Consider the following 24,111-nt stretch of genomic DNA (forward strand, 5'->3'; position numbering starts at 1 on the left):
GGAAGGCCCCTGTATTTTTGTTGGATTTATCTCCCATCCTCTGCCACACAAATACCTTACCAACAAATCTAGAGTAGTTGCTGCTTCTTGCTCCCTAGGTCCAATCAACATGATATCATCAATATAATGGACCAATGTGATGTCTTGTGGGAGGGAGATACAATCAAGATCCCTGTGGACAATCTTATGACATAGGGCTGGAGAGTTGCTATACCCCTGAGGGAGCAAAGTGAATGTAAACTGCTGGCTTTGCCAGCTGAATGCAAGCTGTTTCTGGTGGTCCATACTAACAGCTATTGAGAAAACAGCATTTGCCAGATCAATAGCTGCATAACAAGTACCAGGGGATGTGTTGACTTGTTCATGCAATGATACCACATCTGGAACAGCAGTTGCAATTGGAGTCACCACCTGGTTAAGTTTATGATAACCCACTGTCATCCTCCAAGACTCATCTGTTTTCTGCACAGGCCAAATAGGAGAGTTGAATGGGGATGTGGTGGGAATCACCACCCCTGCATCCTTCAAGTCCTGAAGAGTGGCATTAATCTCTGCAGTCCCTCCAGGAATCCAGTATTGCTTCTGGTTTACTATTTTGCTAGGCAGGGGCACTTCTAGTGGCTTCCACTTGGCCTTTCCCACCATAATAGCCCTCACTCCATGAGTCAGGGAACCAACATGAGAATTCTGCTGGTTGCTGAGTATGTCTATTCCAATTATGCATTCTGGAATTGGAGAAATAACCACAGAATGGGTCCAGGGACCCACTGGACCCACTGTGAGATGGACCTGAGCTAAAACTCCATCGATTACCTGACCTCCATAAGCCCCAACTCTGACTTGTGGACCAGAGTGATGTTTTGGGACTCCTGGAATTAATGTCACTTCTCAACCAATGTCTAATTATTCCTGAAATATCTGATAATTTCCTTTTCCCCAATGCACAGTTACCCTGGTAAAAGGCTATAGGTCCCCCCTGGGAGGGCTGGGAGAAAGATTAGCAGTATAAATTTTTGGTGGTGTAACAGGGTCCTTCCCTAGGGTACCCAGCCTTCCCCTCATTCAAGGGGTTCTGGATCTGTAAACTGTCTCAAGTCTGGGAATTGATTAAGGGGCCATGATTCTCTGCTTTTGTAATGCAAGGTAGACTTTTGTTCACTTGACCTAGAATTCTTCTGCTTATATATTTCAAAAAAGAATTTAGTTGACTGCCCACTTATTTTACTACCAGGTACCCCATGATCTACTAGCCAATGCCGTAAGTCTCTGTGAGTCAGGTTATTTTGACTGCTGCTTTGAGCCTGTTTTCCATTACAGTAGCCATGCCCACTTTGTCTTTGACAATTAACTGCTGCCACATGGCTTCTTCCAACTCAGGATCCGATAATCCCCATTGTGTTTAAGGATTCCAGCTCAGTGACAGCAGTTCCTACAGTAATATCTGACCTACAGAGATGGGTGACTACAGAGCTCTCCAGGGATGATGGAGATAGTCCCACAAATTTAGTCCTCACAGTCCTGGTAAAAGGTGTGCCTCTGGACATTCCAGGGGTGTGTGAGCAGGTCTTCCATGATAAATCCACTCTAACATTCCAATCTCTCTAAGCCTTTGAATGCCCTCCTCTGCATTATACCAGGGCAGTTCTGGCATTTTGACCTCAAGTAATGTTGGCCACCTTTTGATCTATGTTTCAGCCAACCACTCAAACAAACTGTGAACACCTTTTCTAACCCCTCAAGCTACAATGTTGAATGTAGAATCTCTGCTTAGTGGGCCCATATCAGTAAATTCAGCCTGATCCAACTTTATATTCCTTCCACTATTATCCCACACCCTTAATATGCATTCCCACACATATTCCCCTGATTTCTGTCTGTATAAGTTGGAAAACTCATACAGTTCTTTTGGATTATAGTGCACTTCCTCATGGGTCATGTACCTCACTCTTCGGGGCCTGTTGGGACTTTAATCTAGTTATAAGTCTTGAAGCAAAGACTGGTGGTGGGGGTGGGTCATGAAAAGTATTAAAAGTATCCCTCAAGCCATTTACCTCAGGACATTCCATTGCAGTTTCATCTCATGAAACAGGATTAATCTGTCCACACAGAGGAGTGAGGACTGCTTCCTCAGAGGAGGTGATTACAGGTTTATCAGGCACTGAAGGGTTAATCTCTTTAGGTGGAGTTTGGGTGGCAGGCTCCTTGGGGCAGACTGGAGGTCAGGAAGGTGTTTCCTCCAAGCAGGTGAGAGGTTGGGTAGCTGTCTCCTCAGGGAAGACTGGAGGTGGGGGTCTGTTTCCTCAGGACAGACCACTACAGGTGTATCTAACAATGACTCAGCAGAATCCAGGGTTTCAATGTCCTCACTGCCATTATCAATCCGTATGTCTCCATCCCAAGTTTCAGGATCCCATTCTTTTCCAATCAAAGCCTTTACTTTAACAGCAGACACCCTGAGAGATAGAGATTTTAGTTTATGTTGTAAATCTGCTACTGGCACAATGAGACTCTGGGTCTTGTTTTCAGAAATCTCAAGTCTGTGGCCACAGAAAATAAGGTTTTCTCTCAGGACACACATAGAAAGACCTTTACATCTGTCATATGGCCCTTAAGTTTCTAATTTTAAGCTTTTAGCTCATCCCTTTCTCTTATAACTTTATCCAATGTATCTAAGAGCAACCAGCCAACATCATTATACCTCTTAATTTTGCAAAACTCTGTTAAGGTGTCAAAAACACTGTCACCCAGAGCCTTTCTTCATACAAGAGTATGATTAGGAGAATCAAATGGTATTTTCTTATCTCCCTTGCCAACTCATGCTAGGGACAGTCAGTGCCCTCTTGATTACTGGAAATGGAATCATTAGTGTCTTTGAATCTAATCAGAGTAGAAAATAAATTGTAAAAGCCCATTTTAAGATTCTATTTCTCAAGAACCACTCCTGGTACCAATTGTATTAGTTAGGGTTCTCTAGGGAAACAGAATCAATGAGAGATAACTATAAATACAAGATTTATAAAAGTGTCTCTCACAACTGTTGGTATGCACGAGTCCAAATTCCATAGGGCAGGCAGCAAACTGGCAACTACAATGAAAATGTTTGGTGAACTCCTCAGGCAGCGAACTAGCAACTTCAATGAACGTGTTCGATGAAGTCCTCAGGAAATACTTTGCTGGTCAGCTGAAGAAGTGAAGGTCCTGTATATGTCTCATTTAAAAGTCTTCAACTGATTGGATTAAATCCAGCTGACTGCATTCTCTCATTGTGGAAGCCATGTCCTTAATTGATGTCATCATTCAAGCTGCAGCCAATTGACTTATGATTTAATAAACCAGCCTTCTGAATTATTAAGCAGCCATAAATGTCCTTGCAGTAATGGTTAGGCCAGTGCTTGCTTGACCAGACACCTGGATACCATCACCTGGCCAAGTTGACACAAGAACCTTACCATCATACAGTCAAAAGAAGTACACATATATACAGAAGATATGAACAGTATAGATTCATTTCCAGTTGATTCAATCTTACTTATACATTTAAAATACAAAACACATCTTAATTTGTCAAGAAGTTGACCAAATTTAGCACCAGAAAAGGAACTTAATTTTAGCTTCTCATCATGACCTCAATATCTTGGCATAGGAAATGAAATTTCATCTGATCAAATGCACTTATCATCATTGATTTTGAAAAGAATTCTGAAAAGTAATTGCTGCATATCATCAGTTCACAAATGATTCAAGGGACTAAAACCTTAAAACTGGTATTACTTGATGTTGTGGACAACTCTCCTATAGTCATTTGTTTTCATCTCCTCCAATGTGTGTTCCAGTTGCTAAACCAAATGGAGCAGGTTTGTCTGCAGAACTTTGGTGCTGTGATCTCCATTCTGATAAAGGTGGAGCTTTATAGTCACTGCTGGTTTAATCTGCTGTCAGAGATTTCTGCTTGTAAGTTGTACATTAATCTCCATTCAAGGTTGTGTTAACTGAGAAGGTCTGGTACCAATTCACTCAGAATAGTTCAGATCTCCTTTCTGTTGTCCAGATAAAGATGAAGCAACAATCTGTTCAATTCTTCAGAGAATCTCAGAACAAAAACAGAATCTTGGAAATCATGAGCTTTGAGCTCTCAGTGAGGAGGTAAGTTAATCCTTCCACACCATGTTGGATGGTGTCTCTACTTACACTGAGTTTTCTGGTGGTGCCCTCATAGATCTTAGGGTTCGAGCCTTGCCTCAGGAAGTCCATTGCAATCTGCCCAAACTTGGGGACCACCATGCTGTCCACTCGTGGCAGGAAGACTAGGTACTCCTTATGTTCTTCTTACAGGTCCAGCAGCATCTTCTATTTCTTCTTGAGTCAGTTTGGTAACTTGTGTGTTTTGAGGAATTTGTCCATTTCATCTAAGTTATCTAAACTGTTGGCATAAAACTGTTCATAGTATCCTCTTATAATCCTTTTTATCTCTGTGGGGTCAGTAGTAATGCCCCCTCCCTTTCATTTATGATTTTAGTTCTTTGCTTTTTTCTCTATTTTTATTTGTCAGTCTAACTAACAGGTCTGTCAATTTTATTGATCTATTCAAAGAACCAACTTTTGGTTTTGTTGATTCTTTCCATTCTTTTTCTATTCTCCATATCATTTACTTACTCTAATCTTTAATACTTCTTTCCTTCTTCTGACTTTGGGTTTAGTTTGCTCTTATTTTTCAAGATCCTCCAGTTGTGAGGTTAGGTCTTTGACTTGAGATTTTTCTTCTTTTTAATATAAACATTTAGAGCTATAAATTTCCCTCTAAGCACTGCCTCTCCTGCACCCCGTAAGTTTGGTATATTGTGTTTTAATTTTAAATCACCTTAAGATAGTTCCTAATTTCCCTTGTGATTTCTTCTTTGACCCATTGGTTGTTTAAAAGGGTATTGTTTAATTTCCACTTATTTGTGAATTTTCCAGTTCTCTTCCTGTTATTGATTTCTAACTTCATCTCATTGTGGTCAGAAAGATACACAGCATGATTTCAATATTTTTAAAATTTATTGAGACTTGTTTTGTGTCCCATATATGGTCTGTCCTAAAGAATGATCCATGTGCACTTGGGAAGAATTCATTATCCTCTTGAATACAAAAAAAGTGGATAACATGGAAGAAATGTATGACACAGGGTATTCCAGGAATAGGGAACAGCTTGCTAAAAAATATTCATATGATGACCTACAACTACTCAAATAAAAAAGTTTAATAAAAAATAAAATAAAAAAAGGTATCTGTGATGGTTAGGTTCATGTGTCAACTTGGCCAGGTGATGGTGTCCAGGTGATTGGTCAAGCAAGCACTGGCCTGTTACTGCCAGGACATTTGTGGCTGGTTAATAAACCAGAATGCTGGTTTATTAAATCATCAGTCAATTGGCTGCAGCTGTGACTGATTACATCAATGAAGGGAGTGTCTTCCACAGTGAGAATTCAATCAGCTGGATTTAATCCATTCAGTTGAAGAATTTTAAGTGAGACAGAGGATCTTCACTTCTTCTTCAGCTAGCAGGGGGAGTGTTTCCTGAAGAGTTCATCAAACACCTCCATCAAAGTTGCCAATTCACTGCCTGAGGAGTTCATTGAACACCTTCATTGGAGTTGCCAGTTTGCTGCCTGCCCTATGGAATTTGAACTTGTGCATACACACAGTTCTGTGAGACACTTTTATAAAATCCTATATTTAGATATCTCTTATTGATTTTGTTTCCCTAGAGAACCCTAACTAATACAATTTGGTAGTGAGAGTGGGGTGGTTCTTGGGAAACAAAATCTTAAGATGGGATTTTACAATTGGTTTTCTACTCTGATAAGATTCAAAGGCACTGATGACTCCATTTCCAATAATCAAGAGGGCACTGACTGTCCCTGGCATGAGCTGGCAATGGAGATACAGAAAATATCACCATTTGATTCTCCTTATCATACTCTTGTATGAAGCAAGGCTCTGGGTGACACTGTTTTTGACACCTTAACAGAGTTTTGTAGAGTTAAGAGATATAATGATGTCAGCTGGTTGCTCTTAGATATGGATAAAGTTATAAGAGAAAGGGATGAACTAAAGGCTTAAAATTAGAAACTTAAGGGCCATATGACAGATGTAAAGGTCTTTCTATGTGTGCCTGGAAAGAAAATCTTATTTTCTGTGGCCACAAACTTGAGATTTCAGAAGACAAGACCCAGGGCCTCATTGTGGCAGTAGCAGATTTACAACATAAATTAAAATCTCAAACTTGCAGGGTGTCTGCTGTTAAAGTAAAGGCATTGATTGGAAAAGAATGGGATCCTGATACTTGGGATGGGGACATATGGATTGATAATAATGGCAGTGAGTACATTGGAACCCTGGATTCTGCTGAGTCTTTGTTAGATATCCCTGTAGTGGTCTGTCCTGAGGAAACAGCCCCCTTCCCACCTCCACTCTGCCCTGAAGACAGCTATCCAACCTCCAGCCTGCTTTGAGAAAACAGCTTCCCAACCTCCAGGCTGCCCTGAGGAGCCTGCAATCCAACCTATACCTAAAGAGATTAACCCTTCAGTGCCTGCTAAACCTGTGATCACCTCCTCTGAGGAAGCAGTCCTCACTCCTCTGTGTGGACGGATTAATCCTGTTTCACGAGATGAAATTGCAAGGGAATGTCCTGAGGTAAACAGCTTGAGGGATACTTCTAATTCTTTTCATGACCCATCCCCACCACTAGTCTTGGCTTTAAGACCTATAACTAGACTAAAGTTCCAACAGGCCCTGAAGGGTGAAGTATAAAGGGTGACCCATGAGGAAATACACTCTATTCCAAAAGAACTGTATGAGTTTTCCAACTTATACAGACAGAAATCAGGGGAATATGTGTGGGAATGGATATTAAGGGTGTGGAATAATGGTGGAAGGAATATAAAGTTGGATCAGGCTGAATTTACTGACATGGGCCCACTAAGCAGAGATTCTGCATTCAACGTTGTAGCTCAAGGGGTTAGAAAAGGTGTTCACAGTTTGAGTGGTTGGCTGAAACATAGATCAAAAGGTGGCCAACATTACTTGAGGTCAAAATGCCAGAACTGCCCTGGTATAATGCAGAGGAGGGCATTCAAAGGCTTAGAGAGATTGGAATGTTAGAGTGGATTTATCATGGATGACCTGTTCACACACCCCTGGAATGTCCAGAGGACACACCTTTTACCAGGATTGTGAGGACTAAATTTGTGAGACTAGCTCCATCATCCCTGGAGAGCTCTGTAGTCACCCATCTCTGTAGGTCAGATATTACTGTAGGAACTGCTGTCACTGAGCTAGGATCCTTATTAAACACAATGGGGATAATCAGATCCTGAGTCAGAAGAAGCCACATGGCAGCAGTTAATTGCCAAAGACAAAGTGGGCATGGCTACCATAATGGAAAATGGGCTCAAAATAGTAGTCAAAACAATCTGACTCACAGAGACTTACGGCATTGGCTAGATCATGGAGTACCTAGTAGTAAAATAGATGGGCAGTCTACTAAATTCTTGTATGATCTCTACAGGCAGAAGATTTCTAAGTCAAGTGAACAAAAGTCTACCTTGAATTACGAAAGCAGAGAATCACATCCCCTGAATGAATTCCCAGACTTGAGATGGTTTACAGATCTAGAGCCCCTTGAATGAAGGGAAAGCCAGGTACTCTTGGGGAAGTACCCTTTCACACTGCCAAAAATTTATACTGTTAATCTTCCTCCCAGCCTTCCCCAGGGGGACCCACAGCCTTTTACCAGGTATCTGTGCATTGGGGAAAAGGAAATGATCTGACATTTCAGGGATTATTAGACACTGGTTCAGAAGTGACATTAATTCTAGGAGTCCCAAAACATCACTCTGGTCCACCAGTCAGAGTTGGGGCTTATGGAGGTCAGGTGATCAATGGAGTTTTAGCTCAGGTCCATCTCACAGTGGGTCCAGTGGGTCCCTGGACCCATTCTGTGGTTATTTCTCCAGTTCCAGAATGCATAATTGGAATAGACATATTCAGCAACCAGCAGAATTCTCATGTTGGTTCCCTGACTCATGGAGTGAGGGCTATTATGGTGGGAAAGGCCAAGTGGAAGCCACTAGAAGTGCCCCTGCCTAGCAAAATAGTAAACCAGAAGCAATACTGGATTCCTGGAGGGACTGCAGAGATTAATGCCACTCTTCAGGACTTGAAGGATGCAGGGGTGGTGATTCCCACCACATCCCCATTCAACTCTCCTATTTGGCCTGTGCAGAAAACAGATGAGTCTTGGAGGATGACAGTGGGTTATCATAAACTTAACCAGGTGGTGACTCCAATTGCAACTGCTGTTCCAGATGTGGTATCATTGCATGAACAAGTCAACACATCCCCTGGTACTTGTTATGCAGCTATTGATCTGGCAAATGCTGTTTTCTCAATAGCTGTTAGTATGGACCACCAGAAACAGCTTGCATTCAGCTGGCAAAGCCAGCAGTTTACATTCACTTTGCTCCCTCAGGGGTATAGCAACTCTCCAGCCCTATGTCATAAGATTGTCCACAGGGATCTTGATTGTATCTCCCTCCCACAAGACATCACATTGGTCCATTATATTGATGATATCATGTTGATTGGACCTAGGGAGCAAGAAGTAGCAACTACTCTAGATTTGTTGGTAAGGTATTTGTGTGGCAGAGGATGGGAGATAAATCCAACAAAAATACAGGGGCCTTCCAGCTCAGTAAAATTTCTAGGTGTCCAGTGGTTTGGGGCATGTCAAGATATCCCTTCTATGGTGAAAGATAAGCTGTTGTACCTGGCCCCTCTTAAAACCAAAAAAGAGGCAGAATGCTTAGTTGGCCTCTTTGCATTTTTGAGGCAACATATTCCTCATTTGGGAGTGCTACTCTGGCCCATTTACTGAGTGACCAGAAAAGCTTCCAGTTTAGAGTGGGGACTGGAAAAAGGTGAGGCTCCATGACAGATGCAGGCTGCTGTGCAAGCTGCTCAGCCACTTGGACCATTTGATCCAGCTGATCCAATGGTGCTGGAAGTGTCATTGGCAAATAGAGTTGCTGTTTGGAGCCTTGGCAGCCTCCTAGAGGAGAATCACAATGCAGGCCCTTAGTATTTTGGAGTAAAGCCTTACCATCCTCTGTGATAACTACTCTCCATTTGAGAAACAGCGTTTGGCCTGCTAATGGGCCTTAGTACAGATAGAATGCTTAACCATGGGTCACCAAGTTACCATGAGACCTGAGTTACATATCAGGAGCTGGGTGTTATCTGACCCACCAAACCATAAAGTTGGGTGTGCACAGCAGTACTCCACCATAAAATGGAGATGGTATATATGAAATAGAGCTTGAGCAGGTCCTGAAGGCACAAGTAAGTTACATGAGGAAGTGGCCCAAATGCCCATGGCCCTCACTCTTTCCACCTTACCTTCTCTTTCCTAGCCTACAGCTATGGTGTCTTGGGGAGTTCCTTACAATCAGTTGACTAGGGAGAGAAAACTCGGGCCTGGTTTACAGATGGTTCTGCACAATATGCAGGCACCACCCAAAAGTGGATAGCTGCAGAACTGCAGCCCCTTTCTGGGATGCCCCTGAAGGACACTGGTGAGGGGAAATCCTCTCACTGGGCAGAATTTTGAGCAGTGCACCTGGTTGTTCACTTTGCTTGGAAGGAGAACTGGTCAGAGGTGCATTTGTATACTGTTTCATGGGCTGTTCCTAATGATTTGGCTGGATGGTCAGGGACTTGAAAGGAACATGATTAGAAAATTGATGACAAAGAAGTCTGGGGAAGAGATATGTGGGTAGGCCTTTCTGAGTGGGCAAAAAACATGAAGATATTTGTGTCCCATGTGAATGCTCAGCAGAGAGTGACTGCAGCAGAGGAAATTTTTAATAATCAAGTAGACAAGATGACCTTTTTGGTGGATACCAATCAGCCTCTTTCCCCAGCCACTCCTGTCATTGCCCAATGGGTTCAGGACCATAGTGGTCATGGCGGTAGGGATGGAGGTTATACATGGGCTCAGCAACATGGACTTCCACTAACCAAGGCTGACCTGGCCACAGCCACTGCTGATTGTCCAATCTGCCAGCAGCACAGACCGACACTCAGTCCCCGATATGGCACCACTCCCTGAGGTGATCAGCCTGCTATCTGGTGGTAGGGTGATTACATTGGACCACTTCCATCATGCAAGGGGCAGTGATTTGTTTTCACTGGAATAGACACATATACTGGATACGGGTTTGCATTCCCTGCATACAATGCACCCATGGACTTATGGAATGCCCTATCCACCATCATGGTATTCCACACAGCATTGCTTCTGACCAAGGAACCCACTTCACAGCAAATGAAGTGAGAAAATGGGCACATGCTCATAGAATTATCTGGTCTTACCATGTTCCCCATCATCCAGAGGCAGCTGGGTTGATAGAAAGGTGGAATGGCCTGTTGAAGACTCAATTACAGTGCCAACTAGGTAGCAATACCTTGCAGGACTGGGGCAATGTTCTCCAGAAGGCTGTGTATGCTCTGAATCAGCATCCATTCTATGGTGCTCTTTCTCCCATAGGCAGATTCATGGATCCAGGAATCAAGGGGTAGAAACAAGAGTGGCACCACTATCAGTCCTAGTGATCCACTAGGAAAATTTTTGCTTCCTTTCCCTGCAAGCTTAAGCTCTGCTGGTCTACAAGTTTTTGTTCCAAAGGAGGAGTGCTTCCACCAGGAAACACAACAATAATTCCATTGAACTGGAAGTTAAGACTGCCACCTGGCCACTTTGGGTTTCTTATGCCTCTGATTCAACAGGCAAGGAAGGGGATTACTGTACTGGCTGGGATGATTGATCCTATCAAGGAGAAAGAGCACTGCAACTACACAATGGAGGTAAAGAAGAGTTTTCCTGGAATATAGGAGATCCCTTAGGGTGTCCCTTAGTACTACTATGTCGTGTGATTAAAGTCAATGGAAAACTGCAATAATCCAATCCAGGCAGGACTACCAATGGCCAAAAAATTTCAGGAATGAAGGTTTGGGTCACCCCACCAGGCAAAGAACGACAGCCAGTTGAAGTGCTTGCTGAGGGTAAAGGGAACATGGAATGGGTAGTGGAAAAAGGTAGTGATAAATATGAACTATGACCACGTGACCAGTTACAGAAACAAGGACTAGGACGGCATGAATATTCCCTCCTCGTTTTGTTATGAGTATGTTTGTATTTGTCTGTAAAGCAAATATCTTTGTTTTCTTCTGTATCTTATTCCCTTATATGACAGAAGCTGTATTGTTTGTTTTGCAGTATTGAAGTTAAAGGAAATCAATTTTAAGAGTTAATGTCACCCAAAAACTTGCACCCTATTCTGGACAGATTTAGTGCGTTTCTGATTGTATGCAGGACAGCAGAGTATTGTTAGGCAAAATATATGTCTGTTATTGTTCTCTACTTAGAGATAAAGTATGGTTTAAGGCGATGTGTATAACTGCCAAGTTGATAAGGGGTGGACTGTAATGGATAGGTTCATATGTCAACTTGGCCAGGTGATGGTGTCCAGATGTCTGGTCAAGCAAGTACTGGCCTAACTATTACTGCCAGGATATTTGTGGCTGGTTAATAAACCAGAATGCTGGTTTATTAAATCATCAGTCAATTGGCTGCAGCTGTGACTGATTACATCAACAAAGGGCGTGTCTTCCACAATTAGTCTTCAATCAGCTGGATTTAATCCAATCACTTGAAGACTTTTAAGCATGACAGATAGAGGACCTTCACTTCTTCTTTGGCTAGCCAGCAAAGTGTTTCCTGAGGATTCATCCAACAGCTTCTTGGAGTTTCCAGTTTGCTGCCTGCCCCACAGAATTTGGACTCATGTATCCGAACAGTTGCATAAGACACTTTTATAAAGTCTTATATTTAGATATCTCTTGTTGTTTCTGTTTCCCTAGAGAATCCTAGTACAGTATCCAAATGATTAAGAGGGTGACTGGATTCCCTAGGCTGATATCAGGAAGTTTTAAAAATAATAATTTGTTATTTTACATATTCATACATTTTGATGGTGTACAATACAGTAAGTTTTGACATATGTACACAACAAGGAAGCCATCACTACAATCAGGGCAGTGAATATACTCCCAAAAGGTTTCTTATGCCTCTTTATATTCTGAAACTCTCCCTCCAGCCCCTCCTCACCCATTGCTGATCTGCTTTCTGACCCTATAGATCAGTTGCATTTGCTAGAATATTAATACTTAAAAAAATTTTTTTTGAAACAATCCCACACTTATAAAAAAGTTGCAAGAATAGTACAAAGAACATCTATATACCCTTGATCTGGATTCCCCAGTTAGATTTGCCTTGTTCTCTCTATACGTATATTTACACATATTGTTATTTTCTTTCTGAGCTATTTAAGAGTAGTTGCGGTCCCCGCCCTGTCGGCCCGGTGTCCGCTTTGCGGCACCGCGACCCTCCGCACCCCTGCGAACATGGCACTGCGCGCGGCACGGAGTGTGCGGATCGTCGTCTGCAGTCTGCGCGCGGCCTCGGCGCCCGCCACGTCCTGCCCGCGGCGGCCCTGGGGGCTGGGGACTGGTGCTGTTCGGACGCTGCGCACCGGCCCCGCTCTGCTCTCGGTGCGGAAATTCACAGACAAACATGAATGGATAACAACAGAAAATGGTATTGGAACAGTGGGAATCAGCAATTTTGCACAGGAAGCTTTGGGAGATGTTGTTTACTGTAGTCTTCCCGAGGTTGGGACAAAATTGAACAAACAAGAGGAGTTCGGTGCTCTGGAAAGTGTGAAAGCTGCTAGTGAACTTTATTCTCCTCTGTCAGGAGAAGTAACAGAAATTAATGAAGCTCTTGCAGAGAATCCAGGACTTGTCAACAAATCTTGTTATGAAGATGGTTGGCTGATCAAGATGACACTGAGTAATCCTTCAGAACTTGATGAACTAATGAGTGAAGAAGCATATGAGAAATATATAAAATCTATTGAAGAGTGAAAATGGAACCCCTAAATAAACTAGTCTGAAACAGTATAATCCAGCAATATTTTAAATTACTGGTGGATAAAAATTTATAATAGCAACTTTTAGCAATATCATAGGAAAACAGAAACTACTTGTTCCAACTATGCTATTGAAAGAAAATACCCCTTAACTTTCTAATGATAGCAGGTAAACACAATTTGCATCTTTTTCATATCACCCAGTGATTTAGATCAGGATCTAGTTATTATTTTCAGAATCCATGAAATTATCAGAAGTAAAACTACTTGTAAAAATTATGTAATTCAGTTAAGATTGTTATCGTAAGCCTTACATAATATTGTAACTTGCTTACTTGAGTCCCTGGATTTGGGTCAAAATGCTTAATGATATATTCACTGGAAATAACTGGGAATAGACTTAAGTTTTTGTTAGTTGTACAGTGTCAGGTGAGAAACAGTAGTATCGTAACTTCCCAGTATACCACATTTGCTGGTGCTATTTTCATATAATGAAGCAACAGCCTTAGAGCAAAACAAGACACCCTTTAATAACAATAAAACATTCAACTTCTCCATTAAAACAAAACAAAACAAAAAGAGTAGTTGCAAACATGATGCACCATTACTTTTTAATACTTCAGTGTGTACTTCCTTAAAATAAGGACCCTCTTGTATAATTAGAGTACCCCCATCAAGATCAGGAAATTAACACTCATGTAATCCTGCCATCTAATTCACAGACACCATTCTAATTTCATCAAATGTCCTGATAATGTTCTTTTATGAGAGTTGTATTTAGTTATGCCTTTTTCACCCTTCCTCAGTCCAGAATATTTCCTCAGTTTTCCTGACCTTGACATTTTTAAGGGAACAGGCTAATTCCTTGGTAGAGTGTCCCTCAATTTGGGTTTGTCTGATGTTTCCTCATTATTAGAGTTGGATAATGCATTTTGGCAGGAATATAATGCAAGCAATGCTTTGCTCCTTTCAGTTCAACAGGATTAACTTTATGTCATTGTATTGTTACTGATAATGTTACATTCTATCACTTGTTTAAGATCGTGTCTGCTAGGTTTCTCCACTATAACGTTAATTAGTAAGTATTTTGGACATATTAATAATTAATTAATCAGTATTTGGGGAAGATACTTTGAGACTATGTCCATAACCTCATCAAACTTTAACCTACTAGTTTATGCATCTAGTGATAATTCTATTTGAATTAATTATTACTATTATGGTTGCCAAATTATGATTTTCTAATTCCATTATTTCTTCTACATTTATTAGTTGACATCTTAGATAAGGTAGAACTTTCTATTCTTCTTATTTATTTATTCATGTATTTAATCAGTATGGCCTCATGAATTCTTATTTTATTCAATGGATTATAATCAGTTTCTATCATTATTTATTTGTATGTTCAAATTGTCCCAGATTTGGTCAGTGGGGGTCCCTTTGACTCCTGTGCCCTTCTGTTATGCTCCTTTAATTCTTTCTAAGTGCTTCCTTACTTTCTAACACAACAAAAGTTTCCAGGCTCCAGGGTGCTACTACTTCTAGGCTCTCTCAATGGACAGAGCTTGTAAATACACACTGTATGTTTACATCTATCTATCAATCCATCCATCCATCCATCCCGTGAGAGCAAAACAATACCTCCGATTCCAATCCAATACTACAGTTACTCCTTTCCACATTTGTAACTCTTATCTCCAACAGTGAGAAACCTGACTCCACTATCCTCAATGGATTTACTACTTGTTCAATCTTCCTGCATGTAACCAATTTTCCAGCTGTGCCTGCTTTGTCCTCCCAGCCCTGGTGCTACCAGCTTCACCATTTGAGTCACTCTAACTCTGAAAAAAAGGGAAGGTGAAACAGGACTCTCTCTCTTTTTTTTTTTTTTCCATCTTGGATTGCCTTTATTAACCTAACAGTTTAGACTGTGAAGGCAAAATGGGGATTTTCTCAAATTTTTAGTCAACCATGATGGCTGGAGTCATTCAGAAAAATGAGATCATTGTATTTTTTCGAATAGTCATTCAAGGTTCAATTTAAGATTTCAACTTTCATCTTTAAATAAATGAAAATATTGTCTTGTAGGTAGGGATGCAAGGACTTGGTTATCTTCGTCAGTATAATGGTTCTCCTCCATCTGGGGAAGTCACCCTCTGTAGTAGGAACAGAGGGATTGGGAAGTTGAAAGCTAAGGAGGTAAAGGTTTTTCTTGGAATAAAGGTAGCTATCAGTCATCACCAGATCAGATCATCATTGCCAGAATTCCAGAGATGGTGAACAGCAGCAGTTCATCCTCTATTCTGTCTTCGTGGATTATATCACTCTGGTTAACAGCTGGTTCCAAATATGACGGTTAAACTTTCAAGGTATTCATTCTTTAAACATAGTTCTTCAAGCAAGGTGGCTATAAACTGTGTAAATACCACATTTTCCTGAGAATTCTTCTGAATGCCAAGAATCGGGGTAAGTAATGACAGCAACACCATAGCAATTAAAGTCCACTCTGCAGGTTTGTGAATAATATTTCTATTTGTTAATCTGAAAGTTCGGACAAGATTTTTAAGCTGAATGTAAATATCTCCTAATATAACCTGAAGAGGGCCCAAAAGTCCAGGCAATCTTTTCTGAGTCTTGCGGTTTGGTGTATTCTTCATTAAAAACATATCGTCCTCTATAAAACTCCCTGATCCTTAGATTTAATGTTTCAGTTTCTTTTTTCAGGTTCTCATAACTTGGCAATGGTTTAACAGCTGTATTTGAACCCCTGAAAAGCAGAGTCATCCAAGCTGTTCTGAGATTCCCGCAAGCCTGGGGAATGACTATCTGGGTCACAGTTTAAGTTATCTTCATCAAGTTCCTCTGCTTCAACCAGAGGAGGTGAAGGGGGTTTGAGACACACAGAATAATTCTGGCCATATAAAAACCTCAGTTTCTTCTGTCTTCCATTCAATCAAAGTCTCCTTCAGGACTTTAAGTAAGTTTGTCTTTGCAACTTCAGGACACACCTGCACTGAACCAGAGGCTGACTGAGAAACCTGGTGTGATTTGGCAAATTTCCTCTTAAAATGTTCTGCACTTTTCTTACTTATGCCTACTAGAGTTATTTTTGAACTATCATATTTATTTTCAGAATTTTCTGAAGCTTTTAATTTTTCTTGCAAAGGACTATTTGAAGAAATCTGAGTATTTACATTCTGTAAAGGAAGTGCACAAGCAGCAGCTTTTTCCTGACTACTTAATCTGCAGTTGCTTAACTGCTCAGTGACATTGACTACTGTCTGTTCTCTGAGTTTGTGTTTAGACTTAGCTTTTTGACCAGCTTTATTTTTCATTACGCTTTTGTTGTGCAGCTGTGCCCTTATATCTGTTGCATTTGGTCTGTTTCCTGGTAGAATGGAGGAAACAAAATCTTGCTTATTATCACTGCTACTATCACTATGAGCGCTAGAAGAACTAGATTCATATTGCTCTCCAGAATGGCCGGGATTGTCAATATGGGATGTTTTAATGGCCTTAGTACATAGCTGTACTTCTTCTACAGAATGGCCCTTGTCCTTCCTTAAGCAGCTGAAAATCAGGATGCCTTTCTTCTTCTCGAACCCACACAGGACTTCTGGGAATTTGTGTTTCAAAAAACTTAAGATGCTTTATAGCAAAAATTGCTACAAAAAGACTTTCTTTCAGTAATATCATATACTTTATTGGTTCTGGTAGAAATTTCATATTTTTGTTTTGGTACAATTCCCAACTTGTTCTGACATAAAGGATAACCACAGAGTTTGATAATCGAACGCTCATCCACGACATCACTGTAGTGAGCAGATGTGATGAACTTCCCACACTCCATTAGGAATTCTTCTGTAATACTCTCTTCCAAAAGCTGTTTAACAATATGCAGAGCTTTTCGTTTAAACTCAATCTTCCTTCTCACAACTGCTTCTAGTTCTGCTTTCCTTCAATGGAAGATGGTCAGTGGTGTCTGGAAGACCTCTATTAGCTGGGGAGGCATCTGCTCCAGAGTTCTGGTTTCAAAATGGCTTTCTCACAGGACATTCCTCTCTAGCCTTCAGCTCCTCTGGAGCAAAAGTCTGCTTTCAAATGCTGTCTCCAAAATGTTTCTGTAAACTGCAGTTCCTCTCTTAGCTCCTGTGCATTCTTCAAAGTGTTCCTCTTGGCTGTAGCAAGCTCGCACCTTCTGTCCGAGCTTATATAGTGCTCTAGTGAACTAATGAAGGCCCAAACTGAATGGGCAGGGCCACATCTCCATGGAAACTATCCAATCAGAGTCATCACCCGCAGTTGGGTGGGGAGCATCTCCATAGAAACACTCAAAGAATTACAATTACAATCTAATCAACACTGATATGTCTGCCCACACAAGAGTACATCAAAGGTAATGGCGTTTTGGGGGACATAATACATTCAAACTGGCACATTCTACCCCCTGGACCCCAAAATGACATGATTTTTCCATATACAAAATACATTCATCCCATCACAATATCACAAAAACTTAAATCATTTCAGTAACAATAGTTAAGTATAAGATCCCATTAAATCAGTTACAGGCATGGTTTCTCCTAAGGCATAATTCCCCTCTAGCTGTGGACCTGTGAAACTTAGAACAAGTTATGTATTGCCAATATGCAAAGAAGGGACAGTCATAGGGTAAACATTCCCATTGCCATAAGGAGAAACTGAAAGGAAAACAGGGTTAACAGGACCAAAACAGTTCCTAGAACCCACAGGGCAAACTCCATTAGATTTCAGTCTGAGAGTCATTTACAGAACAATCTTGAATGCTTGGGGCTTGAGAGAGCGGAACTCTAATCCTTCCTAAGGGCCTCTGCAGCAGCGCTTTCCTCTCCAAATGCAGGGATGAATGCTCCAACATAGCCACACATTGGGAAGACAACCTTCTCGGCCCCACCCTCCTCAAACATTGGGGCAGCACTCGGATTCTCTTCCGTCTCCGGGGCACATGCTCAACCCCTTCAGAACAGTGGTGGCCAGGCTCTCTCCAGTCCCCTGGAAATGTACTCTACCCTCTTTGGAGCCTGGGGTGGCAGAACTTTTCCTGAGCATCGAGGCAGAAGGCTCACCCTCGACCTCTGGGGCAAACTCACCCTTTCCATGAATGTGGGCCACTCCACTCTTCCAGCCTGAGACCACTTGACTCCAGACATCAATCTCCATGGCTCTGTCTTTGAAGAAATTTTTCCTTCAATTTCTTCCTTGTCTGTCTTCTCTAGTCCAGACTGGCAGCGGCTCCGTCAATAAAGATCTCACAAAAATTCGCATGAAGCACACAGGGGTCAAAGCTGTCAGACAATAGGACTTTCCACAGATACTTTCTGGATAACTCCATCTCCAATCTTGGCTTGTACTGAAATGGTGGCTGGGTTCCATGATTGGTTACATCCTGTTGGGCTGTAGCTTCTGGGGTTTCACCCCGTGGAAGCCCAGAGTTTTTCAGGCCATAAGTTTCTGGTTTCTTTGAAACCTAGAGTTCATTTCTCAGCTTATCTCTGTCCTCTTGCATTTTACTATAAGCTGTAAGTAAAAGCCAGGCTACTTCTTCTATATCTTGCTTGGAGATTTCATCAGCTAAATATTCCAGGTCGTTGCTTCAAATTCTGCCTTCCGTCCAACACCAGGACTCAATTTTGCCAAATTCTCTGCCACTTTAAAACAAGGATCACCTTCCTTCCAGTTTGCAACAACACATTCATCATTTCTGCTCAAGGCCTCATCAGAAGTATCTTTAGAACCCATATTTCCACAAACAGTCTCTTCAAAGCAGTTTAGGCCTTTTCTATCAATCTCCTTACAATTCTTCAAGAATCTTCCCCTTATCTTTTAGAAGCATCTTCTTGTTTCAAGGCACTTGTCTGTTTTGTTCCTGCGGTCTTTCGAGAGCTGGAGGCTCGAGCCCTGTGGCCAGCGGAAAGCGGCGGCGCCCATGCAGCCATTGGGAAGCATCGTCAGAAGCTGAAGACACAGACTGGCCAGGACTCTATTTTAATTTTTCTCTTTCCCCATACCCTGCATGTATATTATAATTTTTTTTCCTTGTAAATATTGCTCAAATCCATTCTCTCCTCTCTAGTTCTACTTACACTGCCTGTGCTCAAGCCTTTAACAGGTGCCACCGTCTCTGGTTTTACTTCCTGTGTTCTATCCTGGATATAGCAGTGCAGGTGATCTTTCAAAATATGAATATGAGTATGTTATTCCTCTCCTTTAAACTTTACGATGACTCCTCATTGTCTATGAGATAAAGTGAAACTCTCCTAACTTACTATGACCTGGTCCCTGCCCACATTTCCATTCTCATGTCCACATCTACCACCCTCATACCCCCAGCAGAAATGAACTTCTGGTACTTATTTCCCTATAACATATTCCTTGTTGTCTTTTCTACATCATGCTCCCTTGATTTAGAAACTTTCTTTCCCCAATTCATGCTTAGAAATCCTTCTGCCTTGAAGAAACTTTTCTTGACTCTGCTCCCCAACAGTTAACTGCTTCTTATCTGCACTAGTTCTGTTCCTTGTATACATTTTTATTATTCCATATGCCACTCTCCACTACATTTATTTATTTATATGTCTGTCTCCCCTACCAGGTAACCAATCCAAAGGACAGGAATATTTGCCATCATAGTCCTAGTATCTAGCACATTCAGCCATGTGCTGTATACTTTATAAATGCTTACTGAACTGAAAGAGACCATTGTTCCCTAGAAATACTATAGAGAAAGTTCTGGCAAAGAAGAGAGAAGGATATGGTGTTTTAGTTATCTATTGTTGCATAACAAAACTCCTCAAAACTTAGTGGTATGCTGCACACTTCATAGCAGCATTACTCACAATTGCCAAAAGATGGAAACAACCCAAGTGTCCACCAACTGATGAATGGGTAAACAAAAGAGACATATGATGAAATACTATTTAGCTGTGAGAAGAAATGAAGTCCTGATGCATGTGACAACATGGATGAACCTTGAGGATATTATGTTGAGTGAAATAAGCCAGACACAAAAAGACAAATATTATATGACATCACTAATATGAACTAAATATGAGAAAACTCATGGAGTTAATATGTGGAATACAGGTTCCCAGAAGATAAAATGAGGGTAGAGAATGGGGAGCTGATGCTTAATTTGTGCAGAATTTTTAATAAGGTTGATTGTAAATGTTTGGAAATGGATAGAGGTGATGGCAGCACATTATTGTAATTAACAAGTGCTGAATCATGTCTGATTGTGGTTGAAAGGGGAAGTTTAGGGTTGTATATGTCAGCAGAAGGAAAGCTATAGGATGCAACATGGGACTTTAAAACATAGTGAACCATGTCGTGGATGATGAAAGAGGTTAATAGTACAAATACAAGAATGTTCTTCCATGAACTAGAACAAACATATGTCACAATTACAAGGTCTTGATAATAGGGTGGTATACGGGAAAAAATACATCTAATTCAAACTATGGATTATAGTTAACAGTAATATTTTAATATTCTTCCATCAACTGTAACAAAGGTACCACACCAGTGCTAAGTGTCAATAATAGGGGGATATAAGTGGTATGGGGTTCTTCTTTTTGGAGTAATGAAAATGTACTAAAATCGATTGTGGTGATGAAAACACAACTCTTTGAACATACTGAAAACCACTGATTGTACACACTGGATAGATTGTATGGTGTCAGAATAAAACTGCTTTAAAAAAAGAAAGAAAATTCCAAAGGCATCTTTGATATAAATAGCAAAAGTAAGAGAATTACCAGATGATGATTTACCAAAAGAAGTTCTCAATTTTAAAATAAATTACGTTTAATGGGGTTCAAGAAGTCATTTTACATTCACACAATACGCATGTTGTATGAACCACAAAGCATATTAATAAAGTGATTTTAAAACCTAAAACAAAATAAGACAAAAAATTAGTGGCATAAAACCAACAACTATTTTTTCTCAAGATTCTGTGGGTTGACGGAGCAGTTCTTCTGCTTCATGTGGTGTCAGCTGGGTGCTGGAATGGCTGGATGATCCAATTGGTCTCACTCACATGCCTGGATATTGGTGCTGGTCACTCACTTGGCATTTACTGGATGCTGTCAGCCAGAGGCCTCAGTTCCCCTCCGTATAGGCCTCTCCATGTGGCTGCTTGGGCTTCCTCACAGCATGGGTGCCGGGTTTCAAAAGGAGCATCCCAAGAAAAGATGTTCCACATACAAGGTTATCAAGAATGCACTTGCATCATGCTTGCTAATAACCCAGTGGCCAAAACCAGCCACCTGATGAGTAGTGAAAGTCAGCCATAAGAGAGGAGACTTCCCAAGGTCACACATAATGAGAGGCAAAGTAACAGTCTATTGTGGTTTGGGGGAAGTATTAGATAATTTCAAGTATCATAATAAAGTAGAATAAAAGGCATTACATTTCTGAAGAGGAAGATTTTAAATATAAGAAATATGAGAAAAAAAATTTAAATATGAGATAAAATAAATGGGAAGCCAATGCATATGTCAAAAGTCGCCAAGATTATCCCTAGGTTTGATGACTTGCTAGAATCACAGGACTCAGTATATAGTTGTAGTCATGGCTATGATTTTTTTTATAGCAAAAGGATACAAAGCAGAATCAGCAAAGGGAAAAGGCACATGGGGCAAAGTCTGGGGGAAACCAGGTGCAAGCTTCCAAGAGTCCCCTGCCAGTGGAATCAACAGGACACACTTAATTCCCCCAGCAATGAATTGTGACAGTACATGTGGAATGTTGTCTAACTTCAGGGAAGCTCATTAGAGATTCAGTGCCTAGAATTTTCAATGGGGCTGATCATGTAGTTACCCTCTGTCTGGCATGTAACAAAATTCCAGACTCCTGGAAGGAAAGCAGGTGTTCAGCAAAAATTACAGTGTTTCTACAGACACTGTAGGTACAATAAGGCACTCTTATCAGTTACAGAGGTAGAAAACCTCCTGAAATCCAAATTCCCAGACACCAGTCAAAGACTTTCAAAGGAAACAGTCAGGTATGCTATGTTAACTCTCTTCTGTACAATGCAGTACCTTGAAAAGAGTTATCTTGGTCAAATACAAAGAGAATTTCTATAAATTCAATAATTGGTGCCCAGACCCGACACCTTCCTTTTAATAGACTAGGCTTCTGATGTGACAGTTGGAGCCAGCAAAGTGTAAAATATATTGGAAGAGAATTATTTAGTACACAGTTTAAAAAATAGAATTCTTATTTAAAATAAAATCTTACATTAAAAACAAAACAAAAACAAGTATGGTAAAATATTCATGGTAATTAAAGTTGGATTTTTTGTATTCATATTTTTGGAAATTTTAATAAGAAACAGAACATAATCTAATAAAACTAAAACTCAGGTTTTTTTGACTGTTCATAGCAGCTTTATTTGCAACAGCCCCAAACTGGAAATTACCAAAATGACCCTCAAAAGGCAAATGGCTATACAGGCTGTAGCACATCCATATCATGGGGATAATACCCAGTAATTAAATTAAAATGAACAAATATTAATGCACTGAACAACTTGGATGGATCACAAGGACATCAAGCTGAGTGAAAATGCCAATTTCAAAAGTCATATACTGTATGGTTTCATTTACATAACATTCTCAAAATGACAAAATTATAGAGATGGAGAACGGATCACTGGTTGCCAGGCATTAGGGATGGTAACTGGAGATGTTGGGGGCTAAGTTTAACTACAAAAAAGAGTAGCACAAGGGAGATCTTTGTGGGGAAGGAACAGTTCTGTATCTTGATTGTAGTGGTGGTTACAATAATGTACACATGTGATAAAATGGCACAGAACTACACACATACACATTGTACCAATGTCAAATTCTTGGTTTTGAGATTGTACCATAATTATGTAAGATGTAACCATTGGAGGAAACTAGGTATAGGGTACATGGGATCTCTCTGTATTATCTTTGCAACTTCATGTGAATTGATAAATAATACAAAATAAAAAGTTAAAAAATAATAACTATTTGATATGATATGCAATAAAGTGCTAGCAAAGTGATTTGAAGAAAACAAGTCAGCTTGCTCCATAAACCCATCTTTTGGTTTTTGGAATGAAAAAAGAGTTACTTTTAGACACAGGTTTTGAAAACACCTTGGTGGTATTCAATATCTTCCAGTTGAGAAATTTTGTTATTACTATGGGCACAACGTGAAAGTAGATTGGATTCTTTATGCGAAGTCACTAAAAAGTTAAAATATTTAAAATGCACCTAGATTTGACTGCGTGCAGTTTTTCTTCAGAGATTAAATCAATTCCATAGCTAACTGTGGCTAAATTTAATTACATATAAATTTAATTCTAAGAAGTACATTTCTTCAAGCTGCTTAATATAGGAAGCTTTCATTTTTGACATAAAAAACTTTCACGATAGCAACAAAATGAAAGCAAAAGTGAGATAGGGGCCACTTAAAACGAATAAAATAAAACATAATTCCTCAACAAAGGTTACTGGAGATATTTCAATACCAGTGTTTACTGGAGGTTCTTCAATACCAGTAAAAACTATACAAATACACACATCTCTCAGCTAGCCAATATTTTAATAATCCACAAAATTAACATACAAGCAAAAAGCGCTTTCACACCTATTACCCCCGAAAATAATGCATCATATAGTTTCCCTGAATGTATTCGTTGAATTCTAACCTCTGCTCTTCTTAAGAATTACCTTTGCTGCAGCCAGGACATGCTCCTTTTTAATGATTTCACATTTATTCTCACCAGCATTTTTCCCGGACTCTTCCGCTAATCCATGAACAAACAGTAAACAATTCAGATGTACCAGTAAGTCTCCACTAGTCTCCAGAGGAAGCGGAGGTTTCTGTCGCCTGAAGACGCGCTTTAGAAAAGCTGCCGGAGCTTTCGGCTTTATCTGCGTCCCCTGAGGGACAGTGGTGGAGCGCGCGGTCCTCTCCCTCACGCACCGCTGCTGCGGCTTCCGAGACTCCCCGCACGACGCCCGCACTCGCGCGCGCTAGGGCAGCCGGAACGACCCAGTCCCTC

General features: G+C 40.6%; 1 protein-coding gene and 2 pseudogenes across 1 annotated transcript; 1 reads left to right on the forward strand and 2 right to left on the reverse strand.

The window, feature by feature from the left end:
* Positions 1–3,767: 3,767 nt before the first annotated feature.
* LOC119543451 lies at positions 3,768–4,344 on the reverse strand (annotated as a pseudogene).
* Positions 4,345–12,507: 8,163 nt separating this feature from the next.
* On the forward strand, positions 12,508–13,065 carry LOC119542979 (glycine cleavage system H protein, mitochondrial). Its single transcript, XM_037847535.1, has one exon. It carries the CDS (start codon positions 12,508–12,510, stop codon positions 13,027–13,029), a length of 522 nt encoding a protein of 173 aa, XP_037703463.1. The 3' UTR covers positions 13,030–13,065.
* A 2,290-nt stretch (positions 13,066–15,355) lies between these two features.
* On the reverse strand, positions 15,356–19,061 carry LOC119543096 (annotated as a pseudogene).
* Between the last annotated feature and the right edge of the window lie 5,050 nt (positions 19,062–24,111).

The sequence above is a fragment of the Choloepus didactylus genome, chromosome 8 (assembly GCF_015220235.1).
Source record: "Choloepus didactylus isolate mChoDid1 chromosome 8, mChoDid1.pri, whole genome shotgun sequence".
In the NCBI taxonomy this organism is placed as follows: Eukaryota; Metazoa; Chordata; class Mammalia; order Pilosa; family Megalonychidae; genus Choloepus; species Choloepus didactylus.